The sequence below is a fragment of the Oreochromis niloticus genome, linkage group LG8 (genome assembly GCF_001858045.2).
Source record: "Oreochromis niloticus isolate F11D_XX linkage group LG8, O_niloticus_UMD_NMBU, whole genome shotgun sequence".
NCBI lineage: Eukaryota > Metazoa > Chordata > Actinopteri > Cichliformes > Cichlidae > Oreochromis > Oreochromis niloticus.
The window spans coordinates 3266211-3291713 of record NC_031973.2 but is presented as its reverse complement, the minus strand read 5'-3'; the positions used below and the strand labels follow the sequence as shown (position 1 = coordinate 3291713).

The window sequence follows — 25503 nt, the reverse complement described above, 5'->3', positions numbered from 1 at the left end:
TTGCCTGCTGCTGGAAATGAGATTGATGAGAGCGGTGATAGTGAACCAGAACAGTAAAACTGCTTAACGCTTCGCAGCTCTGAGGCGCTGCGGGGCAAGGCGATAACTCTCACATTACAAATCGCTTTTTCCATCATTATTACAAAATACAGAGAACACTAACACTGAAACTAAGCACCCCAATCTTTGCTTATATGTTCTTGCACAGCACAGCACTTCATTTTTTATTCAATGAAGCATTAAACAGAGTAGGCAAATAAAAGTCAAATTCTGTAGATATCTGCTAAACGGAGTGGGGGAGATTAAGTCAAACATCAAGAACAGCAAAGTGGGTGAAGACAGATCGCGTGTTTAGATGAATTTGCTGATTATTGCCTGTGAAACATTCAGCAACATAACACGCTGCTCTGGGAGATTGGCAGCAGGGAGAAAACGTCACAGCTGGAGCTGCATTAATAGAGAAGACAGGCAAAATACTGCAACAAGCTGGTAATACTATGACTAAAAATGAGCAACGCTGTGACTTAAAGCACAGTGAAAAACTGCCAATATCCAGTTCAGACTACTCCCCAACAGATATACACATAAAACAGTACATGAATCCAAATCTCCTTCCTTCATGACAGATGGCCAAGCATTGGTCAGCAATGCACAAGCAGTGGAGTGCATCCACAATGAGAACAAACAAACAGAGGCCCGAGGCCTTGTTAGGAAGTGAAGAAAAAGTCAAGAACAAATGTGTAATGAGTTTTACTGTCTGTCTCTGCAGTGACTCAGCCTCCCCCTCAATCCAAGCTGCCCTTTCACTCTCGCTGCATCTCCGGCCAAACCCAGCAATTTAAAAAGCAGAAATGTTCTCTCTGCAACTTTCTTTTCAAACTTGCCAGAGAGGCAGCACGGATGGAAGCAGAGGGAAGGTAAAGGGAGTGAGGGATGAGCAGCATCTAACAAACAGCCTTAATCGAAGCCCTCATGACTATGATCCAAATCCTAGAAAGTGCAAAAAGCACTTAAGTAAATCAGTTATAGCACACTGACTGATGAGGTGAATAGAACATCACTCATGTCTTAACAATCAAAGCCTGTTGGAAGTTCAGTAAACAGTTTCTAAAGTCAGCGTGTTCAATGGAGATGATGAGAGAGAAATAATAAATACAAAAGGCCCACGCTAATTTTGGTATTTTCAGATAGTAGAAACATTTTTGTAGTTCTCTAGTCGCTCAAGGACGCGCCCCAGACTTTCCATGTGAGCACTGCAGGAACTACAAACTGCAAAAACTGCCTGGAGTGTACATAGCTCCCGTTAGACCATTAAAGCGGGCTCTTACTTCCATGTAAGTACCCCAAAACTAGTAAGACACAAGGCCAAAGTTTGCAGGGTTTCTAGTGTGCTTGAAGCATCTGAAAAGGTCCTCTGCAAACATCCCTTTGCCACATACCACAGGGCACCTTGGTCTTGTAGAGTGCACGGTGAATCTGGCAGGCATGCTAAGGACCAACAGATTCTGAGAACAGCGGTCTTGATGCGTTTAATCAGTGAATTTAGAAGCATATCACTGTTTGATATTGGCTTACGACTTCAGTTGAGGCAGTAAGGATGCTTGTGTGTTTTTCAAAGTGCCTGAAGGAAGAAGCACAAAGGGACAGAGCAGACAGAATAATGAGTATTCTGCAAAGGAAGAGTAGGGTACGTGTACATTTGATGGATGCCTTTTTTTCCAAGTCAGCCTGCTACACAGGACGCCTGCTCATGCCCACCGGCTGACGCAGAATAGTCACCTTGGTTCACAAACCTCTCCATGATTTCAAAGAAAGGGAAGCAGGAAGTAGGACAGGACGACACAGGGGTGCAAGAAAAATAGGCTGACTGCCCGGTGAGTGAGATGAGCTTCAAGGTGCGCAAATGAGATGAGGTTGGTTTAGTTTGGCACCGGAGAAGAGTTAGAGGAGTGGGACATGCAGGGAAATGGACTGAAACTAAATGCATAAAAGTATTTTCGGCTTTGCAAGGTTCTGGGTCCAAAACTGGTTTTGCATGTGATCAGAAGCACCATGCTGTGGATACTGACATTGCTGCAATGCTACGATATGATGTCATAAATGCTTTGTGTGTGTGCACATGCACATAAAGAAAAAAAGCTGTTGGTGGTGTTTCTTTGTGACTTTCCTGGCAAAAACAAACCTAATTATATCCAGATTCCCTCTTGCCCCTCTCCCATCTCTGGGTGCATTTTCTGTTATGCAAGGCGTCGGCTGCTGAACAAACCCAGTACGGAGAAACACTCCTAGCAGCGGTAATCATCGCCATGGCTGTACCACCAGTTGGCAGGAAGAAAGGAACGATCAACAAAAGAATATAAATAGATGATGGAAAGCGGCCTGGATCTCATGTCTAAATAAACAGAGCGAGGAACGGGGAACGACTGTGTGAAGAGGTGTGTGTCTGTGTGTGCACTGTGTATGCGTTTGCATGAGTGTCACTGTGTGAGCTGCGTTATGTAATCACTGTCAGACAGGTCCAGCTTCATGTGTTGCATTCCTGATTCTTGATGTGATGCTTCGTATTAAAATACCTTTACTATTTCCTATGCGCAACTTACTGACACATTCAGCTGCACACTAGAAACAGTCATTGTGACCACTGTGTTCACTGTTAGCATGGAGAAATAATAAAACAGAACCTTGCAAAGGAAAAGCTCTTTGCTTTGATAGGTCAAATTATTTTATATATTTTCTCTTATGCAGCCACTCAGTTTCTCTCTGGTCTGAAGCGAGCTGTTTAAGAGCTGAAAAACTGTCCGAAACCAAGCAGCAACTTTGAGCTTTAGCTTCACAAAGATTACATGTTGAAATACTGAAATTTGGTTATTTGGAGGAAAATGAAGAAAAATCTAGTAACACCCGTCCTTCCTATTACTAGTATATATTTGGAATACATGTTGTGGATTAATAGAATACATAGTACAACATCTAAGAAATAAAATTTCTGTATATTGCAGAGAGTTTGAAGAGACACTATTGTCATGCCAAGTCTACCATAAAGGCTCTTAATGAGGCAAACAAGTCAGTACTGACAAGAGAATTTATTTAATGTAGACAAAAAAAAGAACAAGAAGAACCAAAAATGACTATATGCAATGGATTCAAGGTAGTCAAAATCTAAGCTTATATTCGAAATGCAGGGAACTGAGATCCAAATCACATTTTTAATTCAATTCTATTTTATTTATATAGCACCAAATCACAACGGTCACCTCAAGTCACTTTATAATTTATGGTGAAGAACAAGATGGCCCCCTATTAGCATCACTATGGTGACAGTGGGAAGGAAAAACTCCCTTTTAACAGAAAGAAACGTCCGGCAGAACCAGGCTCAGGGAGGGGCGGCCATCATAATAACTAATGATTAAATGCAGAGTGATGTATGACCACAAAGAGAGTGAAAAGAGGTGAGTGACTGTTTTATTTTCTTGTGTTTTTATATGTGGCACTAAAATCTAACACAGGTCTGATTTTCAGCAGTGTGATATCAGTCAAATCTGAATTCATACAAGATTTATGTCACCCACCTGACCCAAGTGCCTTTCTGACAGAGTGAGCGTCTGAGTGATATCGACAGATTAGTGTAGTTACAAGTGGCCTTTCACACCACCCCGGCTTCAACTGCACACCCACCAAAAACCTCTATACACAACCAGATACACTCAAATAGTTATGCCAGAAATCCTGACTTTAAGTAATCTGATTACGTCTAAATTTTCCATTTATGTTTGTTACTTAACCACAGTGTAGAAAATTAACTCAATGGAATCTGGTCAAATTAAATTTACTTGATAAGTTGCTTAATTATATGAATAACTAAACCTTCAGTTATATATATTTTGGTAGCATTTTACTCCAAGAATCTTCTTTGTGTGCGTATTGCATTGGGTGCATTTTTCATTTTAATGAAAGTTGCTGACTGCAGTCTTGAAGTCAAACATCTGTGCAGAGGAACAGCAGCATACTTCACTGAATACCAATTCAGCACCAGTTTTAAGTTCTTAACCTTTTCCAAGTTCAGTTTGGTCCATGCTGGAGTTCTACAACTTTGCCCTTCACACACACACAAACCAGGTTACAACTGTGAATAATGTAAAGAGCAGAGACTCTCGGCCGGCACCAAACAGTCAATCGTTATCAATGCAATAAACATGCCATAATTTGCGAGTTCTCCCCTGGTCACGACACGCTCATGCGGTTTAGGGGATAATCTAATAGGATCATTAATTTGCCCGGTCCTTGCTTAATCCACACTCAATCAGCTGAGATTGTTCCTTCAGCAACAGGGACTGAGGCTGATTAGCATTCCACTGAATGAAAGACCATATTTAACTGCCTGCATGGGAAATGAGAAGGATTACAGAGCAAACGTTGCTTTGTCTCACTTTGCCCGTTTGCTCCGGTCACGTGTTTTAATTGACTCACTAATCACTCTTACCAATTAAGCGTCAAAACTCCACAACAATACACGGATTGTCTTATCACGTTGCAGCTTTGGGGGAACACAAGTGAATATTATCTCTTGGTTGAAATTTTAAGCATATCTTCAAGAAAAAGTTGAAAAATTGTCATCAAGACACAAGCGATCTGCTCTCTTCAGATCACGATACTTAGATGACGAGTTTTTAATCAATCATTTATGGACTTTGAGTGTCACTGAGGCAGCAGTTTTTTTAATGTGACAAGAGCAGACTAAATGCCAAAGAGGAGCTAATCTACCGTGAAGCACATCGCTGATCCCAGAGTGAAGATAGAAACGCTAAGCAAATAATTAGCTGACTAAAGAGCAAAATGGAATTAACCTTTAGGAGGGCAAAGTCTGGCCAAGAGATAGTAACTGTAGCAACACGAGGCATATTTAAGAAGAAAACAAATGTTCATAGAATTAAAAGTAAAAAGAAGAGAAAATTAAACTTTGCCGAGTGCACAGCAACCATCTACGACAAATAACTGATGCATTAATAGATCAAACGAATTATCAATCCAATAGAGACAGAGTACTGGAAGCACGTGAGCATCCTCATGCAATCTCACGCAGACTACGCACATGACTTTAGAGCAGTGCGATCCATCTCCCTGACATGTTATCGGTCTGTTCGGTGACTGAAATATTTATCTTCCCCCACATCTCACCAGCACTTGGTGGGGCAGATGTTCATCCTGGAAGCATCCGAGTGTGGCAGAATGACTGTGTGCGTGCGCAAAAGCACAACTCTGGAACAACCTTCTGTTTGCACCACTTTAATGGTCCTGTGTGTGTGTGTGTGTGTGTGTGTGTGTGTGTGTGTGTGTGTGTGTGTGTGTGTGTGTTCACAGAGCACTGTGCTGGCAGGAAGGACTGGCTGTTTGCAATTTCTGCAAGGGAAATGAGGATTTGGGCCTGTGAGTGTTTTTGTTAAGGGTTTTTTTTCCTCGTGTGTGTGTGTGTATTGTTTGCAGTTTGTGAACACCTGACAATTAATCCATTTATCTCATCCTCTGAGGTTTGACAGAGAGCCGCACCAGGCATTCATAACTAAACAGAGTGTGGGTCTATCTGCCAAACTAAGCATCGCATGAGCATTTTCTGTCCTGACAGCTTTATGATTAAGCTCCGGTTGTGGTTAGGACAGTAAAAATAATTGGTAACCACCGGAAAAACATGTTGGCTTAAAGAAACCAAGGTCAAATGTTGGTATGAGTTGGGATGAAAACTGCAAAACAGCCAATTTGGTTATTGGAGACTCGGTTTAGCTTTTCACCACCACAAAAATGAGCTCACTAGAGGCCAAGCATATTTACCTGACATTACCTGAAGAGCTGAAGAGCAATCGTAATTTAAAATAAAAGGAAAACAGTACAGAATCAGGAGTCTTCCACTTTGAGCTTGATGAAATGATCAGCTGTTTCAGGTGATAAATGATGAGTCTGAAACCAAAGTCAGCTGATTTCACTGCATCTTCGGCTCCAGCTTCCCTGCGAACCTGAACTGGAGGAGATTCTGAGAAGATTTCTCAAATCCTCCATTATCATTTTATTTTGTTTTTGTGTAGTTGGAAACAAAACGTGTGTTTAGTAAACACCACCCTGGCCACAGGTACACTGGGATTTTTGGCGTACCTTGTTTTCAATTTAACATCTTGTTTGAAAGGTGTGATTTGTAGCTTCATCCTGTGAGAGACACTGGCCCTGTTAATTAAAAGGAAAGAAAACATAACAAATGTTGAACTGATAATGAAAAGAGCTGCCTTTGTGAGCTGGAAAGGTTCTTTAATGTTTTGCTTCGCGGTTTGTCAAAAAGCTTCTAAATTCTAAAGTTTTTGAAATTCAGTTAAAATGGATTATTTTGTTCTCTCTCTGAGCCTTCTTCTTTTGTTTACATGAAGTTTTTATTCGAAAGGTTAAAAAAGCAACTATCCAAAAATCCCAGCACACTGCAATGTGTAAAAATACATCCCAAATCCGGTGATATTTTACTTTTAACTGTTGCCATGGCCATAACAGATTGCTATTATGATGAGAAGGAGATTGAATAGGTTGCAGCTAGCCCTCAAAGCCAAGGTTAATAGATCCATCAGAGCAACATCGCAGGGCACGGACACCACGTCCCATGACAGATGAGTGATTTGGAACAGAGGCACAGGTTATACAAGCTATTAATAACAGAACAAGGGGCGGCACAAACACTTAGAGCCCACACATACCTTTGTGAATCCTTATCCCAAGTTAATTTAGGTGGTAACGACCCAAAGCTCTGTCCCTGGTAAATGCTTTAAAATCATGAGTCCTCTCTAATTTGTTAAGATTTTATTTCGTTTGATCACTCAAGGGAAGAAGGCAAGGAAGAAGGAAAGAAAGATGCTGAACAAGGTCAAAATAAATAAAGGAGAAAAGAAACTAGGAAGAGAAGCAGAGAAACAGAAACCTTCTAAAAAACAACATCTAAGTAGTGCACCTACTTCAAAAGACTTACTATCTGATACATGCCTCCCACCCAGGTATGGATGGGGGAAACACTTGAGAGAACAAAGGAAAGAAAACAAGCAGCGTTAAGAACATTGTGACCTAGCTGCCTTCATCAGCGATGGTGTAGAGAAGCCAGTCTACGTGTGTGTGTGTGAGCATATATGTGTGTGTGAGCATGTGTCATTTGGTGGCAGGAGACGAGAACGTGGGGTGAGTCAGAGCCTACATAAACAGCAGCAGGTTCATATCATGTCGTGGCGTAAATTACTGTAAAGCCAAGACAGCCATGTGGCACCATTAGAACCTGCTGCGGTGCTGGCTGCCAAACAGATTAACCAGCGAGAGGAGATCTGGCAACCCCAACGAGGACGGAGAGGCAGGGACGCACCAGGTGGAGACCGAAACAGACACTCTACAAAAAAATGCAAAAATAAATGAGTGAATGCCACCAGCCTCGAGTTATTTACTGTTGGGTGATCAGGAAGCCCCAAAACTTGCTTTAATTATCATTCTTAAAAAATTAAAATAAACGGTTTCCAAGATGGACCAGCAGACTAGACTGGCACCTGCAGTAATGTAGGTATTGTATTGTACTGTTGGCATGAAGAAAGCTGAACTGGTGCTTCTATCATCTAACCCTCAACTGGGTAGTGACCAATAGAATAAGGTCATAGATGCAGGGCTGCTGGGCTCTGCAGCATGTGAGGGACTGCATGGACCTACTCAGGGTTTACACTACAATGCATCAACTGTGCAAGCACTTGGCGGTGGACTTCAAGCCAACTTCAAATAATAATAACAGAAATATCTACTCAGCCATCATGTCTGTGTCTGCGAACCCGAGCAAGGTTTTACAGATGTCAGAAAGAGCCAGCTCAGAGGTTGTGTGTGATTTTAAGAAGAAGGAAAAAGACGTCCATATCTGATGTGCAGCTTGGGAGTTTTGGGGGGGAACCATCCTCAATGTATTTGTATTATTCTTATTTTAAAACACCATTATGGCAAAAGCAGTGTTTTTATTGCTTATTTTAATGACCTTGACTTTTCCCACCCATTCTACCTTACAAAGGAAATAGCACTAACATCATATTTTGACCACAACTAAAGCAGAGATGGAACAGTGTGCAGGTCGGTTTCATAAAAATATTATCTTAAAGAAAACCTTTGTTTCTCTGTCACGTGACAAAATGCACTTGAAACAAAAGTTTCAACTGTGTTTCTGAAAGAGAAAGCTCCTGGATAACAACCACAAAAACATCAAACTGTCAACAGTTGATAAGGAAAGTTTCCACTTTGTTCTCCCGTCTGGGTGGGATACAAAATGTAACCAGATTAAACACACACAGGAAAGGTCATCTGCTCTATGTGGTTGCCATGGAAATAGGGAGGGCTCATGCGGCGCTGGTGTGTATTTGATTACAGTCACACGTCAAGGTGACCTCCTGTCATCAAGTTTTACTGTGCGTGTGTGAGCGTGAGCATGACTTCTCTTCATATCCTGCTGTTTCTCATGGCATCAGCTGGGGTAGAAACATTCCCAGACATGGTACAGACGGGGGTTTGTTGTCACCACATGACATTTTTAGCATAGGACCATGGTCATTGTGTTTATTTTAACATATTAGGTCTCCGTTTGTGCGCTGGTAATGACTCAGACATTTCTTTGGTAGAAGCTGCTTTCTAGCCATCCTGCTGTTCTGTTTTTTGTGTGTGCTTTATCACAAAGTCCCACTGATAACCACAGAGAGGTCTTTATTCTCAGGGTGGAAATGTTCCAAATGGCAGGAATCTGATTAAAATGGATGCTGGCATCACCTCAGGTGCTTTAGTGTCTCTTGTGAACATTTGAACAAATCAGATAACCGGGAGTACGCCAAGCGCTCTATAATGAGGAGACAAGCATTTCAAGTCCACTTGCTCCTAATGTGAAAGTTCAAACCGAAGTAATAAAAATGATGAGAGCTTGGGTCCAATTCAGCTGCATGTTTCACCTGGACGCTCATTACCTGTGCCAAGGAAGTTCAGTTTGTCTGTTTCTCTGTTTGTCTGAAGGATTACTCAGACAGGTATGAATGGATTTGAATGATAACATTACCAGAAGCCGGGGTTTGCCCAACATAGAAGGGATTATTTGTTTTTAGTGTCAAAATCAGATCTGGATCTGTCCAGGAATTTTTACTATGAAGACATGAGAATTGATTGGACAATTCACATTATATCTTCACAAACACATAACAAATTTAAATAACAAAAACTAGGAGACATCCTCTCAATGTTCAGGAAAATATCACATCTGGATCCACATCTCTTTCTGGATCCAGTGACTCAGTTCATGCATGGTGTGGAGGGAATGCTCAGCCTTGGTGGAGGTTATTGAATGCAGCTCATACAGATGCCTGCAGGCAGCCCTTAAGCAGATTGTGGAGACAGAGAAACCAACAAATATCACCCCCAAAGGGTAAAACTAACAAAGAACAGTAAGGTTAGAGAATACACCTTACTGCATTGACTGTATTTTGTAATTTTCAAGGGTTGGATGGAGAAAAGTGCGGCCATGGTTTCAGTCTTGTTTGTTTGTCCGTGTGTTACACTACAAGACATTCAGAAGGAAAAAGTAGTAATACATTTTAATTAAATCTGGTTGAGCCTTGGGACTCCGGCCAAAACACAAGTGATGAGTTTTTTGTTTCAGATCCAGGAACCATTGAAGTATTTTTTTCAAATTATGAATTAGATCATATTCTTATATAGCTGCTTTTACCCCCATACCATTTCCAGATACAAAGATGAATTCTGATATGTTATTAATCTGTTACTTAGCACTAATTAGCAGGTGTCTGTTCAGCTGTATGTGTGTGTTGCATCCAAGCTTTCTGACCTTAGCGGATAAGTTAGCTCTCCAACCTCTCATCCAGCAGTTCTCCCAGCAGTCTGCCAGACCGAGTACAAAGGAAATTTTACCACTTTCTTAAACAAAATCTAGGAATCTGTTAAATTTACTTAGATTACACTCATATATCGAAAAAGGCTACCTTTGATTTGGTGCTCTCTCGTGGTTATAGCTTACATTAGTGTAATGGCTTCAGATGCGGACTGGTTGTAGCCGCTGAGCGCATCAGTGCTTCTGCTGGTTATGTAACATAATCACTGTATGTTGTGCCATAAATACAAAATACAACATATTTTATGTAGATTGACGCGTCTAATTATTTTGGACAAAGAACATAAATAAAACTTTAAGTCCAACACAAACTGAACTGAGAAGCCTTCTCACTGAAGACCGTGCTGCTGATCATCCATCACATATCAACAAACATATATACAGAGGGGTATTTTAGAGCTCCTAATCACCAAAGCTTTCAAGCATGCGACGCACTGCACAAAAGAAGCAGTGCATAACATTGCTGCTAATGTGAAGAAAGCAATTAGCAGTCCCCTACTGCATTCTATACAGTATGTGGGAGTGATGAGCTGATATATATGCATCGTTATGTACCGTTAGTGCTTTGCTGCTGTCCCTTATTATTTGTTTCCAGAAAATGGACGTTATTTGCCTCTGCTCAGCCAGTGTGACAATCACGGCGCTAAAGCCGCCCTGCTTCAGCGCACTCAGGAGACAGAAATACAGCGCCGATATGCCGTGTGTGTGTGTGCGCATGTGCACGTGAATGTGAATGTGTGTGAAGTCAACCAATTTCCCTTTCAGATGAGCTCTTATCTGTGTGCAGGCAAGCAGCGGGAGAGTCAGCGCCCCCTATTCCACAGATGCAGCTTTGGAAGGAGTCTGGAGTGAGGGAGGGGTGAACTTCCGGCAGCCATATATGGAAGTGCTGGAATCTCCCCCCTTCCGTGACAGGGCAACCCATTTTTTATTCACCTCACGTTCGGCTCATACCACAGGAAAGCTGACGGGGTGGTAGGAGAGGCGAGAACGAGGAGGTGAGGGAGGGAGGAGGGGTGATGGAAAGAGAGGGAGTCTCCACGGCTGCCGTGTTGAAGGAAGGAGATCATCATCGTCATCGCCTCACAGTGACGCATCTGATACAGCCGATGCACCAGTTGTTCTCAGATTTACACGTGAACGAATGCATGTTCACGCGATCACATATGTTCCCACAAAGTATTCATGAACACCGTAAACGAGGTCAGGCTTTAAACCTGAAAATGACGGGAGAAGATTCATCATGGCAACGCTTCCTCCGCAAGGGTACAACATATGAAAGCGTATCAGCACATGTGTGATGCCAAGATGTGCCGTTTATCTCAAAGGAGACTGTGTGTGTGTGTGTTAGTCACGAAAGGATGAGATAACGATACGTTTCTGCTTTTTAATCCCCGTAAGCACATCTTCATCCCCTCTCTTCTTCTCTCAACCTCAAATTTCACTTTAAAAGCCACTCTATAGCAACATCTCCAATTGAACAAGCACACACACACATACAGCAATCTTCCACAAACACCTGCTTTTTCTTCCCCCCTCAGGCCTCTCCCCTTTAATTACAGTCTAATTAGTGTAAGAAAAGAAAAGAAAAGAGCAGAACAGGGGATCCACACCCTTGTCTCTTCACACTCATTCTATTGAGATCCAATCCCTGCAACTTTCCTTTCATCCTCTGCCAAGCCCCTGCTCTCTGGCAGCCTCCAACTCTCCTTATCTATCCATCTCCCTCCAGCTCAAGTTAGATAACTTACCGATGTGCTAAAGGCTGCTGACGTGCTGCAAACACACAACAGATGCCGGCAGTTATGTTGTATGACAGCTATGGAAGCTGTGTCGTAACAGAGCAGTTGGTGAAATCTAAATAATACAAAGTGCAACTCCATCCACTGTGCACCTGCACTGAGCTGACGCCTTCTGGATGTTGATTTAGGGTCTAGTTTTTTGTAGTCTATTTAAAGAAATGTAAAACAGCACAAAGGACGCTCACAGCTCACTGATATTTCTAAGAATTTCAAGTCCACACATTTAAGAGGTAAAATGGCTGAAACACAAAAAGCATCTCGTTTTTCTGGGTACATTTTGTTCTTTGTGGGTGTCCTTCTTACTCCCACAGATGACTAGCCAAACATGCACAATATTAACAAAGTAAAACGCTTAGCTACAGCTACTAGCCATCTTAAACATCATCTGCCCTGTGAGGAAAAGAGGAAGGTCTTCTTTTGGCACTCAGTACCAAGCCGGGGTTAAACCGGCAGAGCTGAAAACTGAAAGAAAAACTGGGAGTTTGCAGCTGTAAAATGATTACCGTTATTAACAAACACTCACTACCTTAATATCACCCACCACTTTATTAGGTACACCTTGCTGGATGTCCGTTTACCTTCAGAACAGCCTTAATTCTTCATAGCACAGATTAAACAAGGTGCTGGAAACATCCTCAGAGATTTTTATCCTCATTGATGTGACTGCATCACACAGCTGCTGCACATTAATAAGCTGCACACATGATGCAAATCTCCCATTCTACCACATCCCACAGGTGCTCTATTGGACTGAGATCTGCTGACTGTGGAGGTCATTTGAACTCACTGTCATGTTCAAGAAAGCAGTATGAGCCCGGATGGCTGTTAGGGCCCGGATGGCTTGGTGTGACAAAGTGGGTGAGAACACCATTTGTCCATTTTCTTAGTTAACATTCTTGTTTTGATTTAACCATATTTCATATGTAGTCTGCAATAGGCAAACATCTGCTATCCCAGGTTTGTTTATGTTTTGCACTTTTACAGATTATATAATATAACTGTCAGGGTCCTGGGTCTCCTGACCCAGCGTGTTTAGTTCTTCGTGGTTTTTGTATTATCGTACTTGTGAGTTATTCTATGGGTTCTAGTTTTGATCCCTTGCCCTTCATGTTTCTGTGTCCCCTCAGTTCTGTGTAAGTCTGTGTCTTTGCATGTTTGAGTTTCTTGTTTTCTGTCACTCTGTATTGTGAATTATGTTCTCATAGTTGGTCTTTTGTTACTCCCTCGAGTTTAGTTTCTTGTGTTCCAAGCTTAGTATTTCCCTCTGTGTAATAAGGCATAAGACCTCTGCCTTATGGTTTATGTCTCTGTGTTTCTTAGTTGCTGTCTCCACTGTGCCAAGTTCGTGCCTCTGTGTCATACTTCCTGTTTTACTTTGAAGGTCCGTGTCTTATGTGAATGTGTCCTGCTTTGCTTCCTTGTCTCGTCAGTCCTGATTTCTCCCAGCTGTGCTCTCCTTCTGTGTCTCATTCCCCTCGTTACTTCCCAGTGTACATAAACCCTGTGTTTCTCTGCGTCAGTGTCACGTCGTCCCTCTTGCTGTGTGGATCTCCTTGTGAGTTTTAGTTTGTTGTTTCCCAGTTTAGCTTGGTTTACTTTGTATGCTAGTCTTTCTGTGACCAGCAAATAAAGCTGTGATTTTGAGTTCATCCCCTGAGTCTGTGAGTCCTGCACTTTGAGTCCTCATCTCCTACCTGCCACACAGCGTTTCATGACAATAACATCTTGGTTTAAATCAATTCCTACAAGTTTAAGTTAACATGTTGTTTATTTCAACTGCTAATTTGTATTGTTTAGAACTTGCCTTACCTACCTGTCTTCCAGAAACAAAAGGAGGAAATGTAGTTTTACTTCCTGCTTTATAGCTTCTGGGTTCATCTGAGGTCACGGGATGAGACCAAGTGCGGAAGGGGAAGAATTCTTGTAATTTAATAAAGTTGATTTTAGAGGGTTTATGGAGAAATAGACTTATTGTTGTAATATGTATTGATTACACAGAGTTTGTTGCTAGTAAAGAGTAGCAGTAGAGGTTTGAGTATGATAATGTTCATCTTCCCTACCTACTGAATGGAATAGTCCAGAGGAGAAATTGTTTGGTTAAGTGGACTATTTAAGCAGAAGAACTCAGGCGTTTGAGGAGAAAGGACCAGGTCAGTGTAGCTGTGTGCAGTTTGACCTTAATTTCTGTTGATTTAAGTTCAGTTATGTTTATTTGAACTGAGTTAATTTGGAGTCGAGTTTCTTATTTGTTTCTTTGTAAATATTGTTTGGGTCACAAAATGGTGAATAAATCACTTGCTACACTGGACAGCATCAGTCTCCTGCACTTTGGCCGCTTAAGTCAAGTCCTACCACACTTGGGGATAGAAGCTTCTCTTGAGTCTCTCTGTCCTTGCCCGGATGATGTGAAACCTTCTACCGGATTGCAGAAGTTGGAACAGTTTGCTGCCAGGATGGGACGGGTCCTTCAGTATCTGCGCTGCTCTGGTCCGGCATCTCCTGGTGTAGGTGTCCTGAAGCAGGGGGAGAGCAATCCTGCAGCAGCGTTCTGCTGTACGGATCACTCTCTGAAGAGCTTTTTGGTCCTTAACACAGCTGTTCCCAAACCAGGATGTGATGTTCTGTGTGAGAATTCTCTCCACAGCGCCTGTATAGAAAATCCTGAGGATCTCTGGAGAGACCCTGAACTTCCTCAGTTGTCGTAGGTGGTACAGGCGCTGCCTAGCCTTTTTGGTCTGGACCTGAATGTGGGCAGCCCATGTCAGGTCTAAGGTGATGTGGACACTGAGATACTTGAAGGGGTGGACACTGAGATACTTGAAGGGCTGCACACTCTCCACTGGAGCTCCATTAATGATAATGGGCTTGTAGTCTCTGTGCTGACTCCTTCTGAAGTCCACCACCAGCTCCTTGATCTTGCCAACGTTCAGCTGGAGATGGTCGTCCTGGCACCATGATGCCAGATTCTTCACTTCATCCATGTAGGCCGCTTCATCGTTGTTGGAGATGGCGGCCAACACCACTGTGTCGTCAGCAAACTTCACAATGGTGTTGGAGCCGTGGGTGGCCACACAGTCTGAAGTGTAGAGGGAGCAGAGCAGTGGCGAGAGGACACACCCCTGTGGTGCTCCTGTGTTGATGGTGATGCTGTTAGAGACGCATCTACCCACCCTCACCACCTGAGTTCTGCCAGTGGGGAAGTCTAACACCCACGCACACAGACAGCTGTTGAGTCCCAGATGCCTCAGCTTTGTGAACAGTCTGCTGGGCACTATTGTGTTAAACGCTGGACTGTTTATAAAAAAAAAAAAAAAAAAAACTAAAACTAAAAAGGTGCGTAGTCGGAGCGGACCGGTCAGGAAGGCGTCTGGACATGGCCGCGCCATCTTAGAATGATGGCATTACTCCATAATGTATTCAAAATCACTTAAATTGTTTCTTTCTTATTCTCAGTTTAAACTTCACCAAGTTGCCTTGATCATGTCTACATGTGTGAATGCATTGAGTTGCTGGCATGTGATTGGCTGATTAGATATTTGTGTTAACAAGCAGTAGAACACGTGTGAGTGTTTTTGTGTGGAATCATCTTGTATGGGATTTCTCGCAAAAAAGAAGAAAGTAGCTGTATGTAAATAATAATAAACAGCAATAGATGCATGAAGCATTAGGGTAGATTACTGTTGGCTTCATGCTGGGAGTTTGTTTTTGTTTTTAAACCACTAAAGCTAAGAAATACTGTCCTCAAGTACTGTAAGCTGCAGTTACACCAAACTACTGAATGCAAATTTAATAAAAGCAATGACTATTTGACAGAAACTGAAATTGTACCATCATATTAATACTAAGGAGATCTGTGGAAATAGAGAAACTGTGGAAATTTAGGATCGTCAAATTCTTGGTGTCTGGCATTCTTGTTCGCTGAATGCTAACTGTAAATCTTTTTAATCATCCTTTTTAAGCAATCCTCTCTAGCTCTGCATATTCATTTTTTGGCTTTTTGCACACAATTTTTCAAACTTTTTTTTTTTTAACTTAGGACAAAGTTTTGCAGCCCTACAACTAGGTTGCCTGTCCAGTGTTCATATGCACATAACCATCAGGCACTTTAGCTGCTCCACTTTCATGTAGATGTACTATACTTTAAATAAGTCAATGCACAACCAAAAAAAGAGCCACAAAGTGTAGCCGTGACTCCGAAAAGATAAATTAAATTAACTTTTATATCAGACATGTGCATAACTGCATCCCCTTCTACCTGCACTGCTCCCCACTTACATAACACCATCACACACCCCACAACGCTGTCAGAGAGCGTCACTGTGACGCTCACAAACATGACTGCTGCCCAACGATCAGTGACGAGACACACAAAGCTAGAACAAACCCTGAAGCTTGAGGAGGCACAGTTTTCTGCAGGGACTGAAGCACAAAGCCTGCGATATAACGCTGAACAGAGACAAAAGAACTGAAAGCACTGTGACTAATCAGAGAAGAAAATCACTGGTTTGAAACAATTACACTGGAGTAATCCGGCCTAAGCAAAGCATCTGGATTCAATAGGTTTTTATGCACATGAGAACAGAGGCCGGAGGCTTGTTTTCACCTCAGACAACCTTTCAAATGTGAACAAAAGGAAAAATGACCAGACTGGTTTAATCTACCCGATCGGTACAGAGGTGGGACTCGACCCAGAAATATCCTTTTGTGGTGTGAAAGAAGGAGGAGGAAGAAATCCTGCTGAGAGGTCTCTGCCAAAACCCCCTCACCTCCTCAGTCAATCCACTGCTAACCTTTAAGGTTCAATTTCCTGGCAGATGTCCTGCCTCTCACCTGCGGCGCTTTGCCTCCAACAACAGCTGTCCACTAGCTTATAAGCTGAGGTGAGAACTCCAATAAGAAAACATACCAGATTTCAATCCAATGAACTAATAAAACAAAAAGAGGTTGTGGTACAAAGAACGGAAGTTCTAAAAATAGCCAGAAACGATTAATGTTGGTAGCAGTTCTCTGCTTATTCGTCCACTTGACTAAATTGAAAAGGCTGTGTTCATGGAGAAAAAAAACTGAACAGATTGTACGTGTGACAGTGGGGATAAAGTGTTCGGTAGTATTACTCACAACACTCCCAAAACACGCACACACGACAAAAATCCCTCCCTGGAGAACAAATACTTTGGGCTTAGTAGGAGGACTGCCTTATGTCTTTCGGAAGTTGGACCTGATAATACGACAGTATTTTACGGAGGAATTTATGACTCCAATCGTTGATAATGTTCCCTGGTGACAGTCAGGCAATACAAATACTAACATAGCATCTTTAGGAGAGATTGATGCTGCAGTTGAGACACTTTGAAAGCTTCTGTCAATAACAGGAGAATCAGAGGTGGGGTGGTGTCTTTCATCACCTGTATATCTTACAGGGAAACAAACAAGCGCCTATCTATATTTCAATCCTGTCTTTTGACAACTGCCTCAAATAATTTCTCCTCAGAAAATCATTCACTGCAATTATGCTTTGAGCAATAAAACAAGGCATGAAGTTATCACTTATTTTTATCAGTGAATCTATGATTTTTCTTTTGTTAACTGAAAAAAATAAATGTCAATTTCACGTTTTCAGAGAATCATTTGATTGGTATGGCTCAACCAACAGTCCAAAGCCAAACAGTTAGAGAAACAGGACTCAGTGAACAGCAGTGAACAACATTTAGATATTAACAATCGCTTCATGCAGCGTTTCATTGATATTGGTCCATTGGTGCCAAATGACCATAACCGTCGCTTTTATATTGTCCAACCCTCAAACAACCCCCCATGAGCGAGTCCTCGTATTATTCTAGCATCTTTACCTTACAATCTAAAGCATCTTGAGACAACTGTTGTTGTGATTTGCCGATTGGTTGGGGGTTGATCGGAGGCACATAGGACAAAAGGCAAACTACATGAGAGAGAGCCAGAGTTTAATAATTGCGAATGATTAAATGCAGAGTGAAGCATAAACACAGAGGGGGAAAAGAAACACTCAGTGCATCATGGGAATCCCCCAGCAGTGTACATCTATTGCAGCTTAACTAAGGGAGGATTCAGGGTCACCTGGTCCAGCCCTAACTATATGCTTTAGCAAAAAGGAAAGTTTTAAGCCTAATCTTAAAATTAGAGATAGTGTCTGCCTCTGAAATCTAAATTGGGAGCTGGTCCCACAAAAGAGGGGCCTTAAAGCTGAAGGCTCTGCCTCCCGTTCTACTTTTAAATACTCTATGAACAACAAGTAAGCCTGCAGTGTGAGAGCGAAGGGCTCTAATGCATTGATTGGTCTTTCAAACACAACTTGTGCTGTGTGGTCAGTAGAAAGACTTAAAAATGGTTCAATGCATATACAAACCACAAACACACCACGAAAAAAAAAAATCAACTGACCAACTGATCTCCCTTTAATCAACTCTCACCATCAAACACCTCAAACAATCGAGGCAGCCTCGCCCTGACACTCAGGCTTCATTCAACAACCTGAGCCTGCAGTACTCCTGGGATTACAATGCTTGGCTGAATACACTCCTGAACAAACATACAGATGGCGTTTGTTCAGCAACCACAACAACCTGAGGAAACACAGTGTACACACACTGTCAGTGGGTAGCAAACGCGTCTCCGTGTAGTATCTACACAAAGTCCTCTGGGACTCTTTTTTTTTGACATTTCAATCCACACAGACCGGTAACTTCACTTCATAGTTTGGCTCTGTGATGATGTGCAATCTCACATCAGAAAAAAATGCACAGTGCCAGCCACTCTCGCAGTACAGTGCGGGAGCTGACAAACAAGTGAAACACACACATATAGTCATGAGGCACTACTGCCCACACACACTCACGCACGCACACACACTCACTCACTCACTCACTCACTCACTCACTCGCATCCACTGATGTGAGTCATCCAAAAATTAGATTCAGCATCTTGCATTTCAGCAGCAGAGCAGAGAGGTTAAGACTTTGGTCTTCTGCTGTTGAGTCCAAGTTATTTTGCTCTGGCAGCTAACAGTCAGGCAAACAAAGAAAACAACAGGAGGCAGAGCGGTGGGAAAACAAAACCAGTGTTCACCCACCAAAGGGTCATTGTGTGCTAGAAACACAAAGGATTAAAAACAACCATCGTATTTACCACATAGTACACTTGGAGGTGTGTTAACAGCTTCACAATGACATTTGTAATTTACTTTCAGTTTTCAACCATATAAAAGAACAACATCAAATTACTAGCAGACAATCGTCAAAGTTGTATTTTCAAAGTTCAGCCGCTGCTAAAGAGCATCTTGGACTGCAGCAATTTATCACACTTGTTGTTCTGCGAGCTGCAGAGCAAAACCAGGAGTACTGTCACTCCTCAAGTCAACTAAATGGAGAGGCAACTGATGAATGTTTTATTGTTTTATTGTCGGGGCGATCGTGGCTCAAGAGTTGGCAGTTCGTCTTGTAATCGAACGGTTGCTGGTTCGAGCCCCGGCTCTGACAGTCTCGGTCGTTGTGTCCTTGGGCAAGACACTTCACCGTTGCCTACTGGTGGTGGTCAGCGGGCCGGTGGCGCCAGTGTCCGGCAGCCTCACCTCTGTCAGTGCGCCCCAGGGCAGCTGTGGCTACAATGTAGCTTGCTGTCACCTGTGTGTGAATGACTGGATGACTGGATTTAGTGTAAAGTGCTTTGGGGTCCATAGGGACTAAGTAAAGCGCTATACAAATACAGGCCATTTACCATTGTTTATTCCAAAAGAGCATACACATGTTTTTTTATTATTACTTTCTTAAAGCACTCACCCACCATGGATGTCTTCTGGGGGAAGACTGATCCTCTTCATAACTGCTTGTTACCAAGTACGATGCACAATGGAGGAACATAAACTTTCTAGATAAACACTCACGTTTTAGTCTTTGGCCACCATTGAGCAGAATAATAGGTGACCTTTCTCCACTCATAATTAAATCCACCTCCATGTGGCAATTAAAGGCAGCCTATTAAAGACTCACAGCTCACCAACACTGACACATAAAAAAATAAAAGTATTTTTTGCCCCAAAATACAAGTAACACCTTTCTCGGACTGTTTTCTGTTCTATAAATTGTATCCACTTCATGGCAATAACCAATAAAGCTTTTTCAAACACACTTAGATAAAATATGTAAATACTCAGTCTGAGGAAAAGGTGGAATAACCTGGACATAGCCAGAACATGATAATGATTAAATCAGCCTCTCAGCTAATTGTCAATGAATGTGCATCACAGAGTTGGTGTAGCCTAACTAATGCTTTCAATCATTAAAGGCAGGTCAAAGTCTAATTTAAACTGGGGACTTTACACAGAGGCATGCCCTCTGTGAGTACATGCTGTTAGACACTTTACCGCGATATCATGTTCTGTAAGAGATGATCACCATCCGAACACCACAGGAGTGCATTGCTGTCATCCCCTTATGCGTTTTCTTTCCTCGGTGGAGAAACAAACATGAGCGTTGAAGCTGGCACCTTCAGGCCTTTTCATCTTCCACGCTTATAATGAATTAATAAAGACCTGTTAGTTTCTTTAGCAGTCCCACACAAAGCTCATTGGACCAGCAATAACACACCCCAGGGCCCGCCATTACACCACCAACTGCCACACCAGTGAGCATCAGTCTCCTACAGTCAGCCCCCATCAGGGGTCAGACTGGCAGCAGCGCTCTGCTTCTGCCTGCTGATGACAGGAAGAAAACCCAGAGCTGCATTTCTGCAGGATGGCCTTTTCATACCCGACCCCCAACCAGGGCATTCTTTGGACAAGACAAAACCGCATCCTAACACAGATTTTCATAGAAGCTGAAATTGATGGTCACATTTTTTCTTTTTCATCTTTTTAATCCTGCATAAGTTTACTTGTGATAAAGATTTGGCAGTTTATCTGGCATTTCTTATGGCCAAAGGGTCAGTGGGCACACTCAGTTGCCTAACTTATCCAACAAAAACTTTTTTTGAAAAATGGAGCCAATCAACGAAGCTGTCCAGTCAGTTCAGTTCTGTTCTGTTTTTACTACGACACACCTCAGCAGGAGCGAGAGTGTGGGGAAAGGGAACAGCAAAGAGTCAGCAGTTTGGAGGCGTTTCATTTCCTTGTCTGCTCCACTCTGTGTGTGAGGAGGTGCAATCACAGAGGAAAGAGAGACTAGCATGGCTGCAATTAACAGCACTATGCTGTACATGTCTTACTAATGGGGGGTAGTGGGGGGGGTGTCAAACATAAGGCCCACTCCAATCTGGCCTACTGGACCACTTTGCAGATAAAGAAGACCACCCCCATCACCATTAAGCAACGATTTGAGCCCAAAGATATGTGCTGACAGATTCCGATTTACTACAGCAGCATTTCTTTATCATGTAGGAAAACTGAGATGTTCTGTTGAAAATGCACTTCTTTTTCATATATATTAAGATATTTTGGGGATTAACTGTGCAGTTAAACCGCTTTACACTGACAGAAAGGGCAGTTTTACTGCTTCACCCCAGTAAAGACTAACTAACGTAGGCTGCATGTGGCCTATGATGCAAAATGAAACATCCCTGGTGTAGTGGTTAACACATTCGCTTGCGATTTGATTCCAGCCGGAGACACAAATCTCCGTTGGGGATGCATCAGGAAGAGTATTTGACATTAAACTCCTCTATTTTAAACATGCGGCGTAATCTCTTGTGGCTTTCTAGGCAGTAAAGACGCTCACACTAAGCTAAAAACAAACTAGTGCAAAACACTTTTTAAAATCTTGATCCAGCTGTCTTTCACTATTTTGCTTTTAAATATGAATGAATATATTTAACAATATGCATTGATTTGGTGTGTTTTAAGTTACAAGTTAAGCTCTGGCTCTTGTCATCTTATGCATAAAGTAATCCTTTCCAGCTCTTACTAAAAAGGAGGGATAGCTTATTAATGTAACCCTGGTATCAGATTAGTAAAAGGTATCAGTATCACATCAGAAATGCAAAAAGTTAAAGTATTAACTTCCGCAATTAAATTTGAGATCATTTGTCATCAACTGACTAATAAACCTATCACAAGACTGCCTACTTCTCCATCACACAACCACCAGTTTTTTTACCTATCCTCCTTCATCATCTTCCACCTCCTCCTCCTCCTCCTCTCTGCAGTTTTCTATCCTGCTCAGACTATTAACAGTTCACAGAACCTACCCACAGGTCGCAACATAAGGCATCTAGCCTTTTGCTTGTGCCCCTCTGATCCCTCATTAGAGCCTTTTGAGGGTTTGTGTATCTGCGTGTTGGCTGAAGTCGGCCCCAGTCTGAAAAAACTCCTATCATTTCCTTGGCAGTCTAAATGGTAATGTCATGTTACACCATCCCGCCTCTGTCACACAAGGAACCATGAACTCTCGCTGAACCAACCCCCCTTCAAGTACATCTTTGGCTCAGTAAGCACACATGCCCTTCTCCTCCTGCATCCACCAAGTCGTGCCCTGCAAGAAGAAGCTTTTAGGCACTCCGACTCTTCTCTCCAAGCGTTTTTGCAGAGGCGTATGGAACAGTGACAAGTCTCCTCACATAAAAGGAAAGCCCTTGTCGTACTTCCATTGCCGAAATCTACCTCCCCTGGAAAGCTGCCCTGAGTGCAGTGAAAGTCAAGAGTAACACTTCTCCACCTCCTCCACAGACATTGCTAAAAAGGAGCTTTGTTGTGGAAATAAAAATGGAGGACATAATCATTTGCCACCTTTTGCCTCTCATCTTTCAACAAGTGCAGGGTGGTCTCCTCAGTGCATGATGACATATTTAAGAAACCTCTGACACCGAGAAGCAGTTTGTTTTCTTTTCTGCAGAGCAAAAACTTGAGCATGACTTTTCAAAGCAGCATTTCAGGCTGATCCCAAATTTAATGTCAATTTGGGGCATCCAGAGTGCAAAATTACAGTTGACTTTTACAAATACCACCATGCTGATAATGACTTTGTCCTTTCTCTCTGAAGTGATCCAACTATCAACAGCACAGACACCTTAAGAAAAAAAGCCCAAATATGAAGACTGCCGGGACCAATGGGGACCCCTTTTAGGATGTGCAGACTCCATAAATTAATGATCAGTCTCACTGAGGCAGATAATGTCAAGTTCACCTGCTCACAGCAGGATTTACCACTGAGGCTGACAGCTTCTGCTCTGCATAGTGTTGAAATAAATCGCCCCAGGGCAAACTGTCAGTTTGCAGCATTTACATAACTGGCTCCCTCATCATTATTGCAAATGTAGCATTGTAATGAGCACAGCTCAACCCTTTCCCTCAACCCTAAGGCAAATCAAATACTCCATGCCAAGCAATTTAAATCAATTACACCTCGTGTTATTGATTATCTATCGCGAATTTGCTACTCCTAACATTTATTAATCGCTGTAATGTGACTTTGCTGATTTGACTGGTCTGACTCTGATGTATTATCATTTATAACACGTTATAGGCTAAAACAGTACAAATTATTCACCTTTAAGAATTTTGAGACTAAAATCCGTCTCCAACAGTTCAAACTCAGAGCATCAGCTGAAGGAAAACGATGAATAAACTTGAGCTGTTCAGGACGCATTTCCTTTATCGGTAAATTCCTTCACAGCATATATAAACCGGCACTTCTGATACTACAGGGGTAAGACACAGTGCAGGTCAGCTGAGACAAAGTTATCCGCTGTCTCTCCTGTGACAGGGTCCTCTAAACGCCGCGGTTCACCAGTGCAGCAGGTGTCCCTGCGCGGCAGAAGGACGCACGATCAGCGGATCCCAAACAAACTACCAAACAGCCCGGCTTACCTTGTAGACATTCTCCGTTATACGGTGCACCTCGTCGGTCCGGGACATCCTTGTAGGCGTGTCAGTCAGAACCATAGACTAAGATTTCCTTTTGGATGAGGCTGGGAGGGTTTTCCGAACTGTAACAGGGGGAATGAAACAGCTGTTCGCGGGGAAGAGCGGCTCCTGTCTGCCGTTCACTGAGAGAGAAGAGCGCGTCTGGTCGTGGGATCCCTGCTTTTATAGGAAAGTCCTCCGCTTCGCCCACACCGGCTCCCCACGCAGCCAGTCAGTCAGTCGGTGCCTCTCGGTTGGAGCGCAGAGGCGGACTCACTCTGAGAGGGGCGGTGCTGCTTTCAAGGGCGGTGGGAAATAGAGTAACTTGCGACCTAAATTACAACAGTAGATAAGGATGAAGCGGCAGGAGCCATCATCCTCCAGCGTATCACATTGAAGCCTGGGGGGAGAATAAAACAGATGTTAGCCTAACAATAAGCAGACATTAATTTAAGAATTTCCCAAAGAAATAAGAAATATGCTTTGTCAAAAAAATCTCAAAACTGGATTTTGGCATGTGGATCTAAAAGAGAACAAAGCAAGGACGGAGCCAAATGGACTCCAGGGGTGGCACTGGCCTCCGTAAAATTTGCTTGGACCCCCAAACCTGTGCTACCCCAAAACGCAAGAGGAGGTATGGAGAAAAAGTGTGGTCCTCCTAAATACAGTTAATCCGTGTCCCCCTAATCTTGGTTGGTTCCTCTCTGGTAGTCCAGCTTCCTCACACAGTCCAAAGACATAGGTTAACTGAGGACTTTGGTGTATAGGTGTAAATGTGTGAGGGTGAATGGTTTCCTGTCTCTCTGTACTAATCCTGCCATAGATTGGCAGCCTGTCTGGGGTGTATCCTGCCTCTTGTCCTATGACAGCTTGGATCGTCTCTGGCCCAGCTGCAACCATGAACTGGATACAGAAAGAAAATGGATGGGCCCCACATAAAAAAAAAATCATGTGAACAACCCTGGAAGAACCCACCCTAAAATCTCCATCATGGCATCATACAGTTGGTCCTTATATTCTGATTTAGCTGGATACAGCAGAGCCCCTGACAGTGCGGCAGCCTGTCCAAGCTGTACTCCACATCTTATTCTATGATAGCTGGGATAAGTCTCCAGCCCCACACAACCCTGAATTAGATAAGTGGAAGTGAATGGATGGATGTATGGATAGATTTAGCAGTAAAATACAGTTTTAAATTAAATTAGCACAGATACTTTGACACGCTTTCTTTCATGGCTTTAGAAGCTGCTTTTCCCTGTTGGTAATCTGGCAGGTGGTTTCACTGCTGAGTTCCTCCTATTAAAAAGCACTAATCTCAATTAAAATGTAAAGGCTGGTTTGTTATGTTTGACAGACTTTATAGGAATCACCTTTTTTTTCTTTTTGGGAGTATAGACAGCTTTTGACATTAAAAACTTGAAGTCAGGTGATCTTTTTGTTTCAGTAATCAGGCATCTTTGTTTTGATAATTGTAATAAAACCTGATTCTTTCACCCTCTAACCCAGCCAAGAATTTGTGTTATTATTATTAATATTGTAAGTCATCACGACTGAGACCATCAGGCAGTGTGCTATTGTGTTATGATGCTTTGCACTGAGTCTAGAAATGCAGCACAGCTTTTAAAGAAGCCACACCTGCTCTGCTGTGTCAGCCAGCCCACGCCTCCTCTGCTACAACCATTCACAAGACCTGACTGAGCAGCTCCATACAGAAACTGCAACAGTCTTCATCCATTTACTCAGTACAAATATTTAATTTTCCAGTATCCTTATTCTTATAGTGATTTATGCAGTCTGTGTTTATTATTTCAGTCATTTAGACCCTCCGGCTCAGTCTTCCCTCTGCATAAAAGGGGCTGTAGGATGATGGTAAGGGTTTTTTGTTTGTTTGTTTTGGGACAATGCAA

The 25503-nt window shown here is 42.5% G+C and overlaps 1 protein-coding gene across 11 annotated transcripts in view; it reads right to left on the bottom strand.

The window, feature by feature from the left end:
- baiap2b (BAR/IMD domain containing adaptor protein 2b) overlaps nucleotides 1-23884 on the bottom strand; it is a 76137-nt gene extending 52253 nt beyond the window's left edge. For 5 of the 11 annotated variants that reach the window (XM_005453640.4, XM_005453643.4, XM_005453645.4 and 2 more), the window contains exon 1: nucleotides 23561-23879. In XM_005453640.4, the coding sequence (XP_005453697.1) occupies nucleotides 23561-23635 (75 nt within the window). In that variant the 5' untranslated portion in view covers nucleotides 23636-23879. Of the gene's footprint in view, nucleotides 1-23560 lie in introns of all 11 variants that reach the window. The other 6 variants (XM_005453642.4, XM_013273403.3, XM_005453649.4 and 3 more) reach the window with 4 other exon arrangements.
- Nucleotides 23885-25503: the final 1619 nt, after the last annotated feature.